We start from the raw sequence: 19425 nt of genomic DNA on the forward strand, positions 1-19425 counted from the left end.
CTGGCAGAATAAAATAACAAAAAAAAAAAAAAAAACAAGTGCGGAAACGCGTTGTTCTCTGCTTCTGGTTGAACAATAAAATATTTGCTCTCTCTCTCTCTCTCTCTCTCTCTCTCTCTCTCTCTCTCTCTCTCTCTCTCTCTCTCTCTCTCTCTCTCTCTCTCTCTCTCTCTCTCTCTCTCTCTCTCTCTCTCTCTCTCTCTCTCTCTCTCTCTCCGCGCATGTGTTTTGCTCATGTTTTCGTAATGCGATAATGAAAGCGCACAGTGCCACTGCCATTCTAAAACCCTCTAACGACGAAGGGCGCGCCGAAGACCGTGATTCACGACATGCCCTCATCCTGACGACCCGACGGAGCCGTGACGAGACCCCCGAACACGACGACAGCTACGCGGCGCGGCGCGTACCCAACATGACCGTGACGGCCGCTGAGAAGACGACAACAACGACGACGCACAGTGCCCGACCATCAACACGCACAAGCCGAGATGCGACGCCCCGACGCACCCGAAACTCGAGGAAGGCGGCGTCCGACGTCCAGTTGTCCATCGACGGCTTTGACGTAGTCGCCCTCATCGACACGGGAGCCGACTACTCGGTAATGAGCGGGTCAATCGCGTCTAAGCTAAAGAAATGGGGTTCAGTCGGCACCAGAATCCCGGGACGCTCGCCGCCGAGTCTGTACACAAAGCAGCCGCGTCGGCGGATTGCCTCGAAAGCGCGTCATCCCTATTTCATATTTGCCGCGCTTTCGAGGCGCTTTTTCAAAGAAAGTGCTACGAGTTGTGCCGCGCCTCCGCCAGATGGCGCCACGGGTCCCGCGACCGAGAGAAGACGCAGTGAAACATCCCCCTCCCGAGGGGCACGATCAAATGCAGACCATTTCCGGGGGCGCACGACGTTAAGTAGTTTGCGTTACGTTAATGTTGTTGCACTTGTGGCAACTGCTGACGAGAGAGCGCTCGTCAGCAGTAATTTGAATGAGTCAACGATATAAGGCGCGTTCGTAGCGTCCCATTCTGTGTTGGCTTTGTGGCGCAGAGGGTAGAGCACCATGTACATTGCGTTCCGCCCGCAGGGTCGAGGGATCGAAACCGGGCGCCGGATAGTATTTTTTTTTTTATATAGTAAGGAGGGGTGCGGTGTGGACTACGGATGTCAACGCGGGTGACATCGTGAGTTACTGAAATGCTCTGCATTTAAAAATTACGGCAAAAATTACACAACAACTGACATTCTTTCTCCGTGTGCTACTACCAAGAAAGAAGTAATGGCTTGCCCGGGCTCTCAGTCCAAAGAGATTCCCGCCACATCGTCGTGCGATGTACTGCAATATTCTAATAAACTCGAACTTTACCATGTATCAATCAGGACCATTACAGTCAAACACTCTGACACCCCCCCCCCCCCCCCCTACAAACAAAAAACAAGGTAAATGCGCATTACTACCTTTTACTTACAGAGCTATGCCACTGTTTTACAATGCAGGAAGACGGCAGCTTGTTTTTGTGGCACGGTGCAGATTTGAGATTAGCCACCATAAACACAACTTGTACGGCAGTACGACAGAGATCATGGCTTGTGAAAACTACATCAAGTGGCAACAAAGCCTTTCCAAGTACGCAAGCACGGCCGCACCTATTTCATCCTGCCCGTAGGTGGGTCTCGGGGCGCCACCAGTGACGCACTCGAGCAGCCACTGGATGCGGTGCACCGTCCCGCTCGTGATGTCGGCCACGAGGGGGCCGATCACGGAGCGGCACAGGGACCGCTCTACCCAATTGGAGCTCTCCAGGAATGCCACGGTACAGGGCTCCTCGGCTTCGTTGGAATCTGCGGCCAAGACACGAGAATGCGAAAAAGATCGAGGGGGACAGAGGTAGAAGCCTCAGGTGAGGAATTCTGAAACATCATTCTCCACAACCCACTTTTGATGATGATGATGATGTTCCATCATCGTGAGCTATTTATCATCACAATTACACAACTAGGCACTCAGAGTACTTCCTCAACAAAAACGGTGTTGTGGCTACTCTCGACGACCACTTTGTGTGCATCAAACGATGTCTCGACTATCAGGTTAGTTCTCTGAGCAACACTGCTGAAAATGTTAGAAAAAATGGACGCCACAGAAGTTGCATACATTTGCCTGTCTTTTATCCTTCTGTAGTGCTAGTGTTTTTAAGCAATACACTTCTAAAGCCATATGCACGTTTGTTAGAATTTCATTAGAATGCCAAGCATTCTAATGAAATTGATTTGTGCTTTGCAGCCATTGTAGACACAATGCCATAGCATTGCAACAATTCAATGTATAGGCTGGCATGCTATAAAGAGACTACAAAAATGCTAGGTTTCGCTTGGATTTATGCCTCATACATTTGTATTAATCTGACAGATCTGCAGCATGGTGTCTGAAAAATAAGACCACATTTTTTTTACCGTAATTAAGAAATGTTACAATTAGTGTGTATTGTTTATTGTTAGTTGCAGTGATGCAGGCATGCATGCGCAGTGATTTTTTACCTCCGAAGCAAATATGAAGCTAGCAATTATTTCCTCCGAATAATTTCAAAGCAAATAGCTCGAACAGTCACAAAAAAACGTAACCAGCCACAGCTATGAACACTGAAACGAAAACTTGGCTGGCAAAATCAGATCAGCTTCATCGACACATGCAAAGCCAGTCTCAAGGTCGCAGGTGGGTGTCGCAAATTGTAGAGCAGGAACATGCATGTGGCGGCAATGATAGTGTGGTTTTCTTTTACACTTAAGTGCCTCTATAAGGTAGTAAGTTTTATAATGTGAATTACAAATCACCATCAAGTGCAATATTTCTATGCTAAAGGCCCATACAACGGGATCATGATACAAACTAACATTACTACAAATCTCGCAGGCTCTATGAGCCCACAATGCAGCCAGCAGGCATAGCCTGTCCACCGACTAACTTCTTATAAGGCAACCCAATAAAATATGACAAAGGTAAACAAACTAACCTACAATACTTGGCACTCACCAAATGAGTTGTTTCCTCTACATGCGCAGTCGAGTACAGAGGGCAACACCCTTGTCTATAACAGGGGTTTCGTACATATAGCCTTACCTTGCCTCTGCAGGCATGCGCAATATGGACGCCAGTACTCGCAAAGCATGTATGCCCGGAGGTATACCAAAGTGATGTGTGTGCGGTGTGCGGCAGGAATCGAGCCACCATCGTGCACATGTTATGGGAGTGCCAAGAGACAGACCCACTCACGGACACGCTGCCACCACGCCTTGCCAGTGCGGTGGCCAGCACAGACTGTAACCTACAGTGGGAGGCCGTTCAGCTTGCGCTGGCGGCCCTTGAACGCCAGCGGCCGAACATGCTGCCTCCCCCCCCCCAGGAGGCCGGCGACAGTAGGTAACGTCTTGCAGGCAATAAAGATGTTTTTTCTCTCTCTCTCGGCCGAAAAACATTTGAAGAAAACTTTTGTGTCATTCTGAAGTCTTGACCATATATTTTGACCTCAACATTTTTTCTGACAAGTTTGAGTCCGCAGTTTTCTGAGGTAACCAGTTCAAGTTGAACTCAGTGTTACAGACAAGGGTGTTGTGCACTGTACAAATGCACTATTAAACGTGAAACCCCATAGAGGAATTGAGCTGTGAACAAGTGCCACCATTTAGCATTTACCCTACACTAGCAAATAAGATAACTCTAATACGCGGGGGCTCTGATTCTGAAATGTTCCTGTGTCCCGGCCCTACACAAAATAAACAATCCAGGTGCAAAATGCTGACCCGGTTTAACATCTACTGCATTTACTGGCAGGAACCCAGCACAGAATTAGGGATGATGGAACTAGCCTCAGTGAGAAGAACCAAAAAGATGATGAAGGAGTCTGCATGGCTGCCTCCACAACTTCAAGGCCTGCACATTTTTCTTCTGACGTAAAGAAGCCATGAAGGCAAAATCAAACTTTGTTCAACCAGAAAAAGCTCGCCTTTGGCAACTCACTCAGCTCTATTCAAGCCACAAAGGATGTTCTTGCAACACAAAAAAAAAATGGACGAATTATTCAAAAACTTCCAAATATCACGGTACAGTGACGTATTATGGGCAGGATTGATGTCATTTGGGTCAGCACTGAAAACACAGTTATCAGTGAATTACCAGAACATTTAGCATTCAAGTGATGTCATCAAATAACACTGGAGATCGTACTACAATCGCCCAGTCATGTTTCATGGTGGTGCCTTTGGTTGGTGCACAATTGCACACACAAGATTCTGTGACATCATTGAGAAATCGTGGGAAAGTGGCCGGGTAGTCACCTCTGCTTCATCTGTCTTCATTAACTCGACTGATTGATTGATTGATTGATTGATTGATTGATTGATTGATTGATTGATTGATTGATTGATTGATTGTAGGGTTTTAAATGTGCCGACGCAATGCAGGCGATGAGGCGTGCCATAGTGGAGGGCTCCGGATGAATTTTGACCACCTGGGGATCTTAGACGTGCGCCGAAATCTCGAACACATGGTAGTTTCTGCTTTCAGCCTCCATTAGAAAAGCGGTCGCCGTGGCCGGTAATCGAACCACTTAGCCACTGAGCTACCCCGGTGGGTATCTTCATTAACTCAATTATAGATTCCAAGTTTGCAATAAGACAAGTACCATTGTCCTTGGGGTAAAGTAGCCTCTTTAATGAAGCAAAGCTGCATTTTGTCTTCAGGGCCCATTTAAAAGCAACTACACAACACAGAATTACGAACGAGTGAACTAGACAATGCGACAAACCAGAGAGAAGAAAAACAAAGTAGTCGGCCATCAGCTGTCAATAAGAAGTGCATTGCCGCACAAGAAATTGTACTTCCCCCTGCATGCCTGCACCTGCCATCTCAATGCCTACACAATAACAGCGGAGCTGTTGTTACTTGCTGTAATGTGCGCAGCAGCATCAAAAATTGCTTAGACATAGTTACTCCTATTGTTTACCACAACTCTGAGCGCGCGTTTTACAGGGAGTGCCCTGTGCCTGCATGTGCTTGCATGTAGCACTTGCAAAAAATACAAAAAAAAAACAGTTCACGTGCGTACGCGACACAGGCCAGTTCACGAAGCTGGTTGCCGCCGGCTCTAGCGCGTGCTGACACGTTCCACTTTGAGAAAAATGTGACATCCTGCGGACAAACGATCCCGGCCCGCCAGTCATGCATGACGAAGACGACGATTTAGATGGATATGACGATGACTACTACTACCATCACAGTGAAAAGCAACAACGGAACATGTCAATAAACAGTTTTAAGCAATGCATGCTGGTGTGTCCTTCAGTGCTTACATAGCAAGAAATCCTCCAGTTTTGCTGAGGATCCAGCCTTGCATGACTTAGTGCAAACCTTTTTGCCTCGGACTTAATGTGTACTATACGTCCCTCCTGAGGTATCATCCCAGGCACCCGAATGATCGCGAGTAGGACCCGCGGAACAACGAGACACCACCCACCGTCCCACTCGTTGGGCACCTGCAGCTCGTACAGGTAGTCCATGCAGAGGGCCGGGAAGCGCTCGGCCATGGCCAGCTCAGTGAGCCGCTCCACGTGTGCATCCAGCCCCGGCTCGGGCTCTCGGCTCTGGCCAGAGTTCTCGGGGGCCAGCGGGTCGAACAGCGAGCCCGTCAGGTGGTTGTACGTGTGGCCGCCCGTCGTCACTCCCGCCCGCACGTAGGTGGCCGTTCCCTGCAACGAGCACGAGGGTCCGAGTTCTTCGATGTGCCATAAACTCCAGCTAAGGCAAACTCAGTTTTAAGAAAAACTTCGTGGTTAAGACAAACAGCACTTTTGCTCTCTCGCAACGTCCACAATGCAAGGAAACTTTACTTAGGAGCAATTTCTGGTAGTACGAAGAAGTTTTCACGCTTCCTTCGAGTTCATCTTAACAGGAGTCTATCGCATAACATTTGCGGAACTCCGTTTCAGAATCTAGGCCACATGAGCACCCCTGGGGCGGTATTCTCGTAACTGTCCCTTTCGAAAACGTCCCTTTTGCGTCCCTTTCATCGTGACGTACTTCCGGTTAAGCAATGGGCGTTGACAGTCGGTTTGCCGCGCTTGCGTTACGTCACTTCCGGTAGTTTGCTTTTATCCAATCAGGGCTCGCCAAAAGGGACACTTTTGAAAGGGACGCAAAAGGGACAAAACTCGAGAATACCGCCCCTGGTTCATTGTAATTGAGGGGCAAGTGTATTAGCACAGCACATAGGTGACAGAAACTGAACGTTGCTAGGCATTTCGCCATTCAACAAAACTCGCTTTTCAAATTAAAAATCAATAACTTACGTAACACTTGCTATTGTTTTGATAGCATTTCGTCTATGGTTAGCTGCAGCAGATGCTGACTACTGCTTCGAAATGCCAGTGGTCACAAGCGCTGCGTGTGTACCTATTATATCTTGTCCTGCATTCTTCTTGCCGGTTTCACCTTTTGTACACTGTGAACCAACTAGCCCAGCAGTTTACAATCTTTAACTACTCCAACGTACTGCCAGCAGATGGCAGGCTAACCCAGTTGCCCTTGTTTGCCCCCAGATGAGGGGGCCAATCATGGACCACTTTTTTTTATATATGGGGCCTATGGGCAGCTTAGCAACTTACTTTGAATAACTCTGTGCGGTGGCCAGGGTCACGAAAAAACATACCGCACCTGTGCTCCAATTCTCACTTGACCTCGTTTTGCAATGGGGTGGGTTGGAAATGAACCATCTTTCTTTCCACCTTGTTTTTTTTCTGCCACCCTCTTGAAAATGTAAAGGTTTTGATGCCAAATGTGATGTTAGCTTGAAACAGTATAACAAGAAATCGGAAGTGTGCAGCTATCTTCTCACCTTGGATAATGGGAGAAAAGATGAGATGGCGATCTTTTAACTGTACTCTCAAACAACCCTAAACGCACGAAAAAAATCTATCTACAAGCAAGGTTACAAATTTATTCGCTTACCGTTGTTAGTTTCCTCGTCACTTTCCGTGAACCTGTCGAACAAGATGCTCCTCAAGTTCCACCATTCACAAAGTAAATTGGGGGATGCATTGGGGCAGTATTTTAAGAACAGATATAACAAAAATGGGGGTGGGTTGCCTTTCAAGGGAGCCCACGCGGCCGGGATTTTATGGTAGGCAGATGCCTCAGCCACCTTTTGCTTTAATTGCATCCTTAATGCAAGCAATAGTGCGCAGCCCTGAAAGACAGTCATGGTCAACAATAGTTCCCTTAGATGAGCCCGCAAGCAGTTTGAACTAGCTGCACAAGACTGCACCCCTTTTTTCACGCCCACAATGCACTTGCCGGTGCCAATGATGCCTGCTGTGGACAGACAGGGCTCCAATGGTTGCAACCACAGGCCTCAATTGAGTTTATTCTCATGTGTGTGCTGTGCCCCCACCTACACCATCTGGACATCTCCCAAGTGGCATTCACCACATCAGATTACGGCCCTATAGAACCTATCTACAGCAGCTCAACATTTATGCTGTGACCTGTAAGGAGCCTGTTCACACAAAGTGCCAAGCGATCAAGCTTTCTCAAGAGCAAGCAAGCGAGAGGTGCGCACGATTCAAAACTTCTCATTCCAAATTTAAACAAGTGCAAGTTTGCATTGTGTTTGTTGCACTGCCACACTTGAAGATCGATCACAAGGCCCCTACATGGCACTACAGCAGTGCTGCAGAGTACTGTACTTACCCGATTCTAATGCGCCCCCGATTATTACGCGCACCTGATTTTCCTGGCTAAAAAACTGAGAAAACTTGCACCTCTGATTGTAACGCGCACGGAACTTTGTGAGCAAGAAAAAGGAATGCGAGAGAAACAGGCGATTTATTTCCCGAAGTAATCTCACTCATCTCGCTCCTCGTCGCTCTCCGCTGACCACAACATCTCGTCCTCGGTGCCGTCAAGCGCGTTCGCAATGCCACACTTCTGAACGAACATTCAACCATGGTCGATGGGACCATGGCCCACACCTCCCACGCCCATCCCGCGAGCTTCTCCAGAGGTGCACGCTTCAGCAGACCACTCGTTTTGAACACGTGAGAGCCACTGCTGCCATTGCTGTTACCAAGCGCGCAAGTGGAACGATTTGACAATTTGTGTGAACGCCGATAGAAAAGCCTACGTGCCTATGCTTCCTGTGTCTGAAACATGGAGGATGGTCCGAAAAATCGAAGCTTTGGCGCCATCTTGAAATGGCGATGGCGATGGGTGAAACGAAACTTCCGCTGTTTCAGCAGTTTCGGTTTCATATCCGATTCTATCGTGCATGCGATTTTTCGCCCTATTTTTCCGGAAAAAAAGTGCGCGTTAGAATCGGGTAAGTACGATATGTAGAACTTTAAGAGGTGAGAGAAAAAAAAACATTGATGGGGGCAGCATCTGAAACCCACCTTGGACCTGCCAGCCCGCCGGACGGCCTCGTCGAATCCGCAGGCGCAGCGTTCGGAGCCCGAGAGGGCCGCCCCCGTGACGCCCACCTGGAGGTGGACCCAGGTGAGCCCCTGCAGGGACATCTCGGCCGTCGTCCCGTGCAGCTCCAGCTGCAGCAGCGGCCGCCCCGTCATGCTCTGGCGCCGCGACAGGCGCCCCGTCGAGGAGTCTTCCCCCGTCGTCTGCAGGGGGAGAAGAGGGAGGGGGAAAAGAAGAGAACAGGAACGGGGTGTCAATCCAGCCTTTCATTTTATTTAATTTTAAGCAAGAAGTATTCTCCTGCTCTCGGCTTAACATCTTCAGGAGCAGCACAGTGGACGAATACAGGAAAAAATCATGAAACCCTCCATCTAACAACAACGATGGTTGAATGCAAAGCTTTCTCGTGACGGATTCTTTGGTTGGCCAATCCGACACTGCGAGTATGTGCCACGAGGTACGTACCACTTTTTCAGAATACCAACAACAACTCTCGGGTGTACATTCCGTAGGCCTAATGTTTGGGTTTGGGTTTGTATGGCGCCAATCAGTGCCTGGTGCTCAGCGTTCAGTGAGAAATTTTTTGAGTCAGTGCCAGTTTGGGGTGTTGAATGCCAAGACGTGAACGTTAGGCCTAACGTCGTGCGGCTAACAGCCTTACGGCCTGCACGGCAACGCCATTCTTCTCGGAACGGATTCTTTGGTTGTCATCTGAGTTTCCCAAGCCGCTTCGACCATGTCGAAATGGAGCAGTCAGATGGACGCCGGCTTCATAACGCGAGGCACCCAGCTTCGAATGCGGCCACGGGAAGCGTTTTTTTCCCTTTCACTTACCCACAATCATTCATCATCATCGCCAGTGAAAGTTCGCCTTCCTGCAGGGCATGTTGGCATACAACGGCATGAGTGAAGACACTGAAGCTTCCCTTAAAAAGGAAGAAGTTAAGGCATCGAGTATCTCTCTGCCTTTTTTCTTCTCTCGTGTATTCGTCTCCAGTACACTACCCACAAGATGTTAAACCAACATTAACTTGCCCAAATGTTGACTCTCTTAATCTCAGTGTTGGCAAGGTGAAATGGTGTGGCCTCAAGAGGCCAAAGTCTGCAGAGCACCACAACTTTTCCAGCAGGATTGACTTCTTAGGTACTTTTATGTGGTTCCCTCTGTGCACAGTTAACTGCAACATTTTTGCATGCTACAGCCAATCCCTTGAGACGGTGCGAAAATTAATTGGGAGGGGGGGCGCTGGAAAACTTCCGGCACCTCGGTGCATGTTTGGAGAGAGGAGGGTTCTGGCTGGTTCGCATCTGCATTCATGGCACGTATGCAGCGAGTCGGATGAGGGAGTTGTGGGGCATGTCGAGGTGGCAGGAATGAGCCTCAATTTGTGCCAGACTTTGTGTTTATGTTTGGGCGAAAAACGTATGTGGCTGTGACGCGGTTTTGGGGGTGCGCGTGTATATGTCTGTAACAGAAACAGGATGTTTAAGACATAAAAGGGACGGAAAAATTTGTTTCTGCAAACACCTGTCACTGTCATTGAATGAACACCAAAGCAGTGCACCAACTCTGCATAATTTCTTTTTTTCCCCCCCCAACCGCATTCTTTGGTTGTAACTCATAGTGATAGGAGCTTGATGCAAGCAATTGCCGTAGTTTCTATAGATGCCACAAGATGTAGCAGGCAACATTGCCAAGACTACAGTGATGACCTTTTGCTCTGCTTCCACGCCAACAGCAAGCAAATACTGTTGAGAACAAAGCGTGTCGACACACCTGCAATAGAATCCCGTTGAAACATACCTGGCATGGGAGTAATAATACAAGCATGAAAGAGTAGCATGACAGAGGTCATCGCGGGGCACAGTACCATGGGCTGTTATTATGCCAAGTTACAGCAAAAACAGGTTCGCACAAACAAGGTTTTAAAACAAACCTTTGTCCAGGGCGCTTAAAAGACAGCCCTTTTCCCCACTTGCAACCTGTAGGTAGCTACCACAGTCTACTCCCCCCCACCCCAAACTGAGAGGAATGCTTACACAACAGCATATAACCTTGACAAATCTAATAGCAGCAGCACAAGCTTTTCATTGCCAAGCTGAAGGTTAACTGCTCTGGTCACAGCTAACTCCAATACGAGATGCCCAAAGAAAAAGAAAGACTCCTATTACTGACTCTACTACGCCTACCACGCTGCTCTCCATGGCTTATCTCCAAGACTACGACCCCCCAGTGCCAATTCACAAGAGCCTGGGACACTGGCAGTCGCTCACCTTGAAGACGCAGGTGGCCTTGGCCACGTAGCAGCCCACGTGGTACAGGGTGGGCCAGCCGGTGTCCACCATGGTCGGGTCCCCCCCGACCCCATCGTCGTCCACCCCGGGCATCTCTTCCTCCCAGGTGGGCAAGATCTGGGGCACCATAGACCATGCCCAGGCACCCCAGCCCTGTTCGTCGCCACCTCCCCCTTCTGTGGGCAGAGAAGAAGAAGTGGACGCAGAGCAGTCACATCGCTTCTGACGGCCATCCTGATGAGCGTTGCCACTTCGCAAACATCTAAGCAGACACATTTTCAAGTTTTCAAAGTTTTCGACAAGCCTGCAGAGCCCCTCCCAAGCCATGTTTCTTCTGTGTCTTCTCCACACAACGTGCATCCTTCCATCAAGCTTCTCCCTCTCAATACCACACCAAAGCTATGCAGAAAAGCCACACCTACATAAACCGAGAATTAAACTAATGTACAGGTGCCATCAAAAGTAATTGGAACGATGTCTCGTGAAATTAAAGGCAGTTCTTCCGGAAACTGCCTGTGCTTCATTGGTGTGTGTTTAAATGAGTCCTCCCTAGCAGAAAAAGTTTCCTGTAAACCGTTAATGATTGTCATAAGGCCAGTAAGACAAATATTTTGGTATATTCACAAATCCTTGTCCCAACTACTTGTGACGGCACCTGTACAGGCAAAAGCAGCAAAAAAGTGTTTATGATAAGTCGTGCGTCTTGGCGCTTTTGCCCATTCCTTTAAGTGCAAGGCCTTTTGACAACTAGAAAAAGAATAATAGAAAACGAGAGAGGGTTACTTGATGTCACTATTTATCTGATGTGGTTGCCTCAGTGAGAAACTAAGATGAGCAAGTGCAGGTGACCACCATGAAATGGTCACTTCAAGTGACCACTGCTTCTTTCCACCTTCTCTCGCCCGTGACGGTAGACATTTTAGTTGGCCCTGCATAGAACTCTGCTAGGAGATTGAAGATTCAGTCGGAGTAGGTTTTTCGGGTGTACACTTTCTCCGTGGCTACATTGACAAAACATCTAAGCCGGCGTCCTTATGGTTTAGCGAGCAAGTGGAACCCCTGTCTCCTGTGGGGGCGAGGGGTGTGCTGTTGCCGAATTGCCTGTAATCTTCTGGCAATAAAGCCACATCTTTGTAGTCGGAGTTTGCAGTCTGTCTACCGTGCGTGAGTACTCGAAGTTGTGAGTGAGTCTATGCATTCCACTTGCATGGCTAGTACGGCTTGGCAACTCTTACAGTAGCGTAGCTAGTCAGGGCACCCCTGAGATCCCATATGCAGGAGTTCTTCAATTTATATACCAGTTGTGAAACTCCAATTCAAAATCTGGGCCGTGCGAGCATCTCTGCTTCGGGGTAACTGAGGGCCAAGTGTATTGGTGCGGCACCTAGGGAACAAAAACTGGACTTTGATAAACGTTTACCTAATGATCCACACAACTCAATAAAATACAGCTTCCTTTTTAAAGTAGAAAACATTAAATTAGGTAATGCCTACTCACTGTTTTTCTTTTATGACTTACAGCAGCCATTGTGTACTACTTCAACTTCCTGTCAACAGATGGCAGGCTAGTCTGCTTGCCCCTGTCTGCCCCAGCACAGGGGAGCAACAGCAGACCACTTTTTGATACATACAGCCTACAGGGAGTTTTGCAGCTGGTGTATACAATAGAACCTCATTGATATGGTTAAAAAAATCACGAGGGAGAAACATACTATCTTGGAAAACGTACAGTATTTATTCGAATCTAAGCCGATAGTTATTTTGAAATACTGATATATCAAACTCCAGGGTCGGCTTGGATTCGAGGATTTTGAAACATGCGCCAATTTCCAAGTGAAATTGAGGAAAGTGGCGCGCAGCTAGCGCCACCCAGAAAAGAAAGTATTGTAGCCATTACTAGACGAGCCAGTAGCCATTAAGGGGCCATAGCTGGGGGCGATGCCACCATTTTGAACTGTGTGGATAGTGGCCTGCATGCGGTGTGGCGTTTGGTTTTGACAGCGCAATGGCACCAAACAAGTGGTGCCATTATAGTGCCGCTTTTGAAAGAAAAGTTGTTTTAGCCGCGGAGTTGTCGTGGAACGTTCAAGCCGGGCGGGACTTCAGCGTGGATGAAAAAAATGTCCGTCGTTGGAGGACACAACAGGAGAGGATATTTGCGTGCGCCGCAACGAGGATGGCATTCACCGGACCACGAGAAGGCTGTCACCACGAAATGGAGATGGCATTGGCTGACTTCGTTGAACGAGGAAAACCATCAGCTTATGGCAACGGGCCGCATCAAGCGCGCGTCACTGTCGCCGGTGACAGGCTGGGTAGCTGCAGCGTGGGACGCCATCCCTGGAACCTTGATCGTGCACTCCTTCAAAGGGTGTTCCATATCAGATACGCTTGACGGTACTGATGATAGCGCACTGTTTGAAGATGACAGTGATAAAGAAAGAGCCGAGGCAAGCAGCGATGATGACTCAGAATGAGCACCGCATCTTCATGTTCAATAAACGTGTTTTCTCTTTGTGAACGCTGACCTTGCCGTTTCGTTCGGCCTACAATCGAGCTACGTTTTTTTTTTTTTTTCGTGGCTTCGGACTTTCGGGGGTCGGCTTAGAATCGGGGCTGGCCTGGATTCGAATAAATACGGTACTATCCGGAAAGAAATGCACTATGGGGAATTTTTAGTGTTCACAATTGAGAGCGTAGTAACAGGAGATTCGTATGAACCGAGAACGTATCAACAGGGTTCTACTGTATTGAGTAAATCTTGCCTGTACACTATCACACAACCTTGTGCACGAAAGTGAGAAATCCCTCGCTCACCACCAGGTGATGACACCCAGGACGTGACCGTTGAGGTTGACTGCGCCTGGTCCGGCGAGGAGGAGGAGGCGGTGGTAGTGGCGTCTCGGGAGGCGCCCCCCTCGTCGTCCTCCACGTGGGCGGTGCCGCAGGCGAGGCGTCCATAGTAGAGCGCCAGGCACAGGTCGAGCAGCCGCACAAACAGGGGCAGCTGCTGGTCGGTGAGGGACAGGTCGAGCCGCTCGCACGACAGGTGGAAGCGCAGGGCCACCGGGTGGGCCCCCTCGTAGCGAGTGTGCAGCCGGCCCGACATGAAGCACCGGTACAGCAGGGGCTCCTGGTACGCCTCGATCTTGCCACTCGCGTCCCGCTGCAGGGCAGGGGGGGAAAACCGCAGGGCGACACTCAACGCCCCCTTCGAGGATCCCCAGGGCAGTTCAAAGTGTGACAGAAGCTACGGTGGACAGACAGTAGGTGGTGTGCATGAAGGGAGAGAGCGAGGAGTGACTCTTTGCCTATTTTTGTATCTATGATTTCTTTATAAAATAAAGATTTCTGATTTCCGATTTTGATCGTCCCCTCTCTTTCCTCGAGGACTCCCACCACCAGGTGATAAAGTGTTTTCTTTTTCAAAGAGACTAACATCACACTGAAGTACAGTAGGAAGAGTGAGTACATTCCCCTTACTAAAGCAGAAGATTGGGCGGGTCGGTGCATTATTTACGGGATAACGGGCGGAAAGGCCAAAAACAAGAAGAAACACAGCACTGTGTCTGTTTGTGCCCTTCTTGTGTTTTGTCATTTCACGCTGGTCATCCTTTTAAGAGTTCTCCCTACATTTGTCAACAATCCCCATGGACAAACATTAAAGAGAAGTCCCAAACTGGCTTGCCCCGCAAAGTGACCCCGTATCCTCCATTCCCAGTAGCTCTTGCGACCCACACACTACCACCATATACAATTCAGCCCGCTTTTAACAAACACATCAGGAAATGGAAATCAGTTTGTTATATCCGTTTTTTTCGCCACATTTGAATATAATGTATATGTGTATGTGTAGAAATGGTAGTTCGAAACAATGATTTGTTCTTTATAAGTGGGATTTCATTTCAAGTGGGATAAGTGGGATTTCATTTATAACAAGCCAGACGCCGTTGCCATTTACAGCAAAGTTCCCACTTTCCATGGTGCCGTAAAACTTGTACTGAAGCTACAATCTGTAGAGACACACTGCGTTTGTGCAATGCAGTTAAAAATAAATGGGAGGGGGATACATGCAGACGCTGAGCACCTCGTCAGTGCCCGTATATACCACATTCAGACGTAAAACAAACTAGCTATACCAATCAGGCAACTGTTGCACACACCAGTTGATATTTCTTGCCCAGCATATTGTATTTTTGTGCGTATAACCCGCACCAAAAATGTGAATATTTCTGGGGTGAAGTAGAGGTGCGAATTATGTGCGAGGTATTTCCTTTGGTGCAGCTTCACCGCAATGTGCGTTGGGCTGTGATGCCCCAACAGCAGTAATAGTGACTAAGCCACTGTTATCCCATTGACAGTGTTCATATTGCACACACAGCTCAACAATATACCAACCTGAAAAAATGTATGCGGCAAGTCATCCGGCTATACGTAGTCGGCTAGGTAAGTTCTTTTGCATAAACAAATGTGTAATGTTGCTTGAGTAGTAGCTTTGGTCCATCCTTTTATGTATAAAATATGAGGGCAATACGCAGAGATATACATTTTGTTAATCCGTTGACGGAAAGTGGGGGTACGGGTTATACGCAGGGGCGCATTATACATGCGAAAATAGTCTCTGCAGCCAGCCCAGAGGAGAACAGTCAGACTGGCCCAATTCAAAATTTAGCATCCTTCCACTACTGTGACTGCAGAAGACCAGTGAAGATGCATTGGCAGACAGCTATATTGAGTTATGTATGGTGACTTAGTACTATATCACTCGAATGAAGACACATATACATAGTAGTTTCCCTGGAACTAATTCTAAATCAGTAATTCTCGTATAATTTGTTTCCAGGTAATTTCGACAAAAGCAAGAGGGCCGTTATCTCTAGGCCCACTCCCTCTGCACACAGCCATGTCTTAACAGCCGACGGGTGAGTTCTGTAATGTTTACAACTTCCCTATGAACTGATTACAGCATGTATATGAATGCAGCGTAATGATAGAGTCACCTCAGCGGCCAGTTGCAGTGCGATTCCTTCCAGGACACCTACATCGGATTGAGACTTATATGGCAGTTCGCACTAGCCGTAGAACAAGTGCGTGCGATTCTTTGTTGACAGGACTCAATTGGTGCACGAAATTTTGGTCAGAACCAAGTGGAACACAGCTTTGTTGTAACAACTTTACCGTCCCTTCTTAAAGAAAGCTGAGAGAAGCGTGAAAGCTAAAAGTGCATTAAAACCTTCGCTGAAATCCAATTGATCGTCAGAATTTAAAAGAAACAAACAGCCAACGAATAATGAACCCATGCGTCGATGATTTTTTGCACACTAAGTGAACACATCTACGAACGATGAATACCGACACGTAGTTTATGAGATAAAGGTATACTACTGTACTCCTATTTCATGACCGATGCGTGTACTGCCTTATCTCGTTGTTCTGACATGCTGGAAGCCTAGTTTCACATACAGGTTGTGCATCACGCAGAGATCTTATCAGAGCTTTTTGGTGGACCGACCGGCCTGTGGGTAAATGCATTAGTTTTTTGACAGGATGTCATCGGTCGTACTAATAAAGCTTTCACTTCAAAAATACGCTGCTGCTGCATCTCCCCTTGCCAACTCAAGCAGAGTGCTATCTTGATAGCACTCTGACAGCACACACTTGATAGCCCTCACGCAGAGCGGTATCAAGCCGTAGCATGCACAGCAAAAGTCTCTTAAAAAAGAAGACACGCCCCCCAGCCGACCTTGTCGAGGCAGACCGTGACGTCCTCCATGGAGACCAGCTTCCTCAGGACGGGGTCCTCTTGGGCGAGGTGGGCGAAGGCGGGCTGCCACGAGGCGTCAGCCGAGGCCAGCTCGACGGCCTTGATGTTGAGCGAGAGCACGAGGTCCTCCTCGGCGTACTTGAGGATGACGTTATTGAGCACCACTGTCACGTTGTGCAGCACCCGCTGCAGGAGGCTGCCCAGGTAGCCGCCGGGAGGCTGCGGGCCCAGTCCCTGGGAAGAAGGTGCACCACCGCCGTCCGGGCTGCTGCCGCGGGGCGAACTGCAAGTGGGGGGGGGATTACGCCCTCCTTTGTTTATTTGGAAAGAATACCGTATTTGCATGATTCTAACGCGCATTTTCTTTTTATGAAAATAGGCATCCCAAAATACCTCCGCATTATAATCGGACGCAAAACTCAAAAACCTCAAAACCGAAACTGACCTCACAAAACAAAAAACAAGCGGCTCAATGAGTGATGAAGGCTTCGTTTAAACGCAAAGTCATTGTCTTGGCGGAAACGGAAGGGGACCGGGAAGTGTTCCTGCGTCCCAGAGTTGTGTGCTTGCAATCGGCGAAAACAGAGGGACCACATTTTTAAGTGCGAAGCTTTACAGAGGGAATTTAGGGGCCCACAGCGTGTGCCGCTTTACGTTCAATAAATGTTTCGTACAATTTTGAGGCATCTGCTAATGGCATTACTTCGTGTATTTCGAAAAATTATTTCGTAGAATGAGCGCCAGGTTCTTTTTGTGGTTTCCCGCTGTTAAATTCTACTGCACATTACAATCGGGGGCGCAGTTAGAATCGTGCAAATACAGTAAGGAACAGGAAAACAATGGCACACAAGGAACAGAATATGAACAGGCACAGCGCCGCTCGTTATTAGTTATCTGTTTATTATTTTTTCATTATTTGCTCTTCTTTAGTCACTTTTTTTATTGTCTCATCTTCCCATTACACATATTCATTTCACACTACTTGCCTCGTAATTAAGCCATCTTACATCATTCTGCCTTTGCACAACATTATCTTATCATACTTGTATATTTCAGTTTGAGTATTTGCACACGCATTGACATTTAGACCAGTGATTACTTAAAGTCACAAATGCCTCACAGCTAGGCATTATTGTTGGTGTGTGTGTATGGGCGGGTACTTGTATGTGGGTATGTATATCAAAATGAGTAATTCTTTCTGTGTAACTGTATCACTTTGTTTGTGAGACATGACACATTGTGTTTTTCTTTTTCTTTTTTTTTGCATGCCAGCACAAAGTCCCCTCCATCAGCCCCCCCCCTCTTGGCTGTTCCTGTACACGCTAATTATTTATTCATTAATTGATTAACTGATGAATAATTATTATTTGCCTATTACTGCTTATCATTATTATGATTCACTTGCTTATCACTAAACGATACTCAACTTACCTACCATTTTCCTAAGGTGAACTTGACAAAATAATTAACATTTTTATCATGTTTCCGTAAAGGATGGAATAGCACAAACTGCCCCGTAAACGATGTTCAGGAGAAATTTAGATGTTTAGAAATTTTAATGGGTGGAATTGCTTGAAATCGCAATGGCTGGAATTGTAACTTGAACGATGGCGGAAATTGTGTCACAGTTTCGTAAGGCACTTCTTCAGTTTAGAAGGATGCAAGTTGTTCCACTATTTGTCAGCCCAGCACACTGCCTGAAGAAACAAAACAACAGCACAGACTGCCCAATTCAGGTAGACAAATCAAGTTTAGATTAAATTGCAATGTTTGGGTAAACAACTGTAGTGATTGCAATGCGGTTTGTATGGGCTCTTTTTTTTTTCTTTTTTCGATTTGTCCGAGTCACTCAATCGTTCACCTGTTTATGTTATTCACAGGATTGACGATTGATTGTGGGGTTTAATGCACCAAAGCTGCACCAAGCCAAAGCCAAGCAGAGGGATCCGGATTAATTTTGACCACCGGAGGATCTTTTACGTGCCCCCAAATCTCGCAACACGGGCATTCTCACTTTTTGCCTCCACCACTAAAGTGGCTACTGCAGCTGGAATCGAACCCACGTCCTTCGGCTCAGCAGCACAATGCCTTAGCCACTGAGCCACGGCGGCAAGTTATGTTATTCACAGGAACATGACATACTGCTCCGGTAAGCAATGGGCTATCCCAGTTTAGATTGCTCTAGTGCTCAAATAAACAGTGAAATGTTAAAGTTAAATTGCAATGCACCGTTAAATCACAAACAATGGAACAAACTCTGCACCCCAAACTGTTTACACATCGTCCTTAGCTTGGACCTGTGCAAGAGAAAAAGACTTCTCTGCTCCGTAAACGTGCATATCATGTTAATGACTACAATGTATTACCTGTAACTGATATTTACCATGCCAGTGCATTACTTTTCTCATGGGACCCTGCACTAGCCTCTGGCTATGGGTCCAACCAGTGTTTGTAAGGTTTAGGTGGCATAACTGATAATACACATTCAGAAAAAAAATTTAATTCAACACTCCCCCACAACAAGCTCGCTTGGAAAAAAAACATTCAAGAAATGGCAGAGATGTCTTGACTATGACCTGAGACGGGAGAGGAGAGACACGTTCCACCACGCACCTGACCCGTCGGAAGCGCGTGGTCGTTGAGGGTGTGGAGGACGCCTTGGAGGAGGAGGAGGCCGAGGAGCTGCCCGACGGCTCGCCCAGGCGCAGCACGCACTCGATGGTGTTGATGGTGATGACGACCGGCTCGGAGGTGAGCTTGGTCCAGGGCACGTGGATGCGCAGCTCGTGGATGTGCCCGTTGACCAGCCGGAAGGGCAGCCGCAGCTCCCGCTCCAGCGCCTCCAGCCGCAGGTCCAGGTTGCTGAACACCGCATCGCCGCCCCACAGCGACAGCTGGACAGTGGTGGAAGGAATGC

The 19425-nt window shown here is 47.8% G+C and overlaps 1 protein-coding gene across 2 annotated transcripts in view; it reads right to left on the reverse strand.

Annotated features, from left to right (window-relative positions):
• The window catches only part of Vps13b (vacuolar protein sorting 13B), a 136180-nt gene that overhangs the window by 103048 nt on the left and 13707 nt on the right, over positions 1 to 19425 (reverse strand). For both annotated transcript variants that reach the window (XM_077680821.1, XM_077680820.1), the window contains exons 3-9: positions 19122 to 19402; positions 16488 to 16791; positions 13562 to 13910; positions 10724 to 10920; positions 8431 to 8652; positions 5499 to 5730; positions 1639 to 1833 (exon numbers count right to left, since the gene is read on the reverse strand). In XM_077680821.1, the coding sequence (XP_077536947.1) occupies positions 1639 to 1833; positions 5499 to 5730; positions 8431 to 8652; positions 10724 to 10920; positions 13562 to 13910; positions 16488 to 16791; positions 19122 to 19402 (1780 nt within the window). The remainder of the gene's footprint in view (positions 1 to 1638; positions 1834 to 5498; positions 5731 to 8430; positions 8653 to 10723; positions 10921 to 13561; positions 13911 to 16487; positions 16792 to 19121; positions 19403 to 19425) is intronic.

This window comes from Haemaphysalis longicornis, unplaced genomic scaffold (genome assembly GCF_048455015.1).
Source record: "Haemaphysalis longicornis isolate Haplotype H1 unplaced genomic scaffold, Haemaphysalis longicornis Haplotype H1 scaffold_8, whole genome shotgun sequence".
In the NCBI taxonomy this organism is placed as follows: domain Eukaryota; kingdom Metazoa; phylum Arthropoda; class Arachnida; order Ixodida; family Ixodidae; genus Haemaphysalis; species Haemaphysalis longicornis.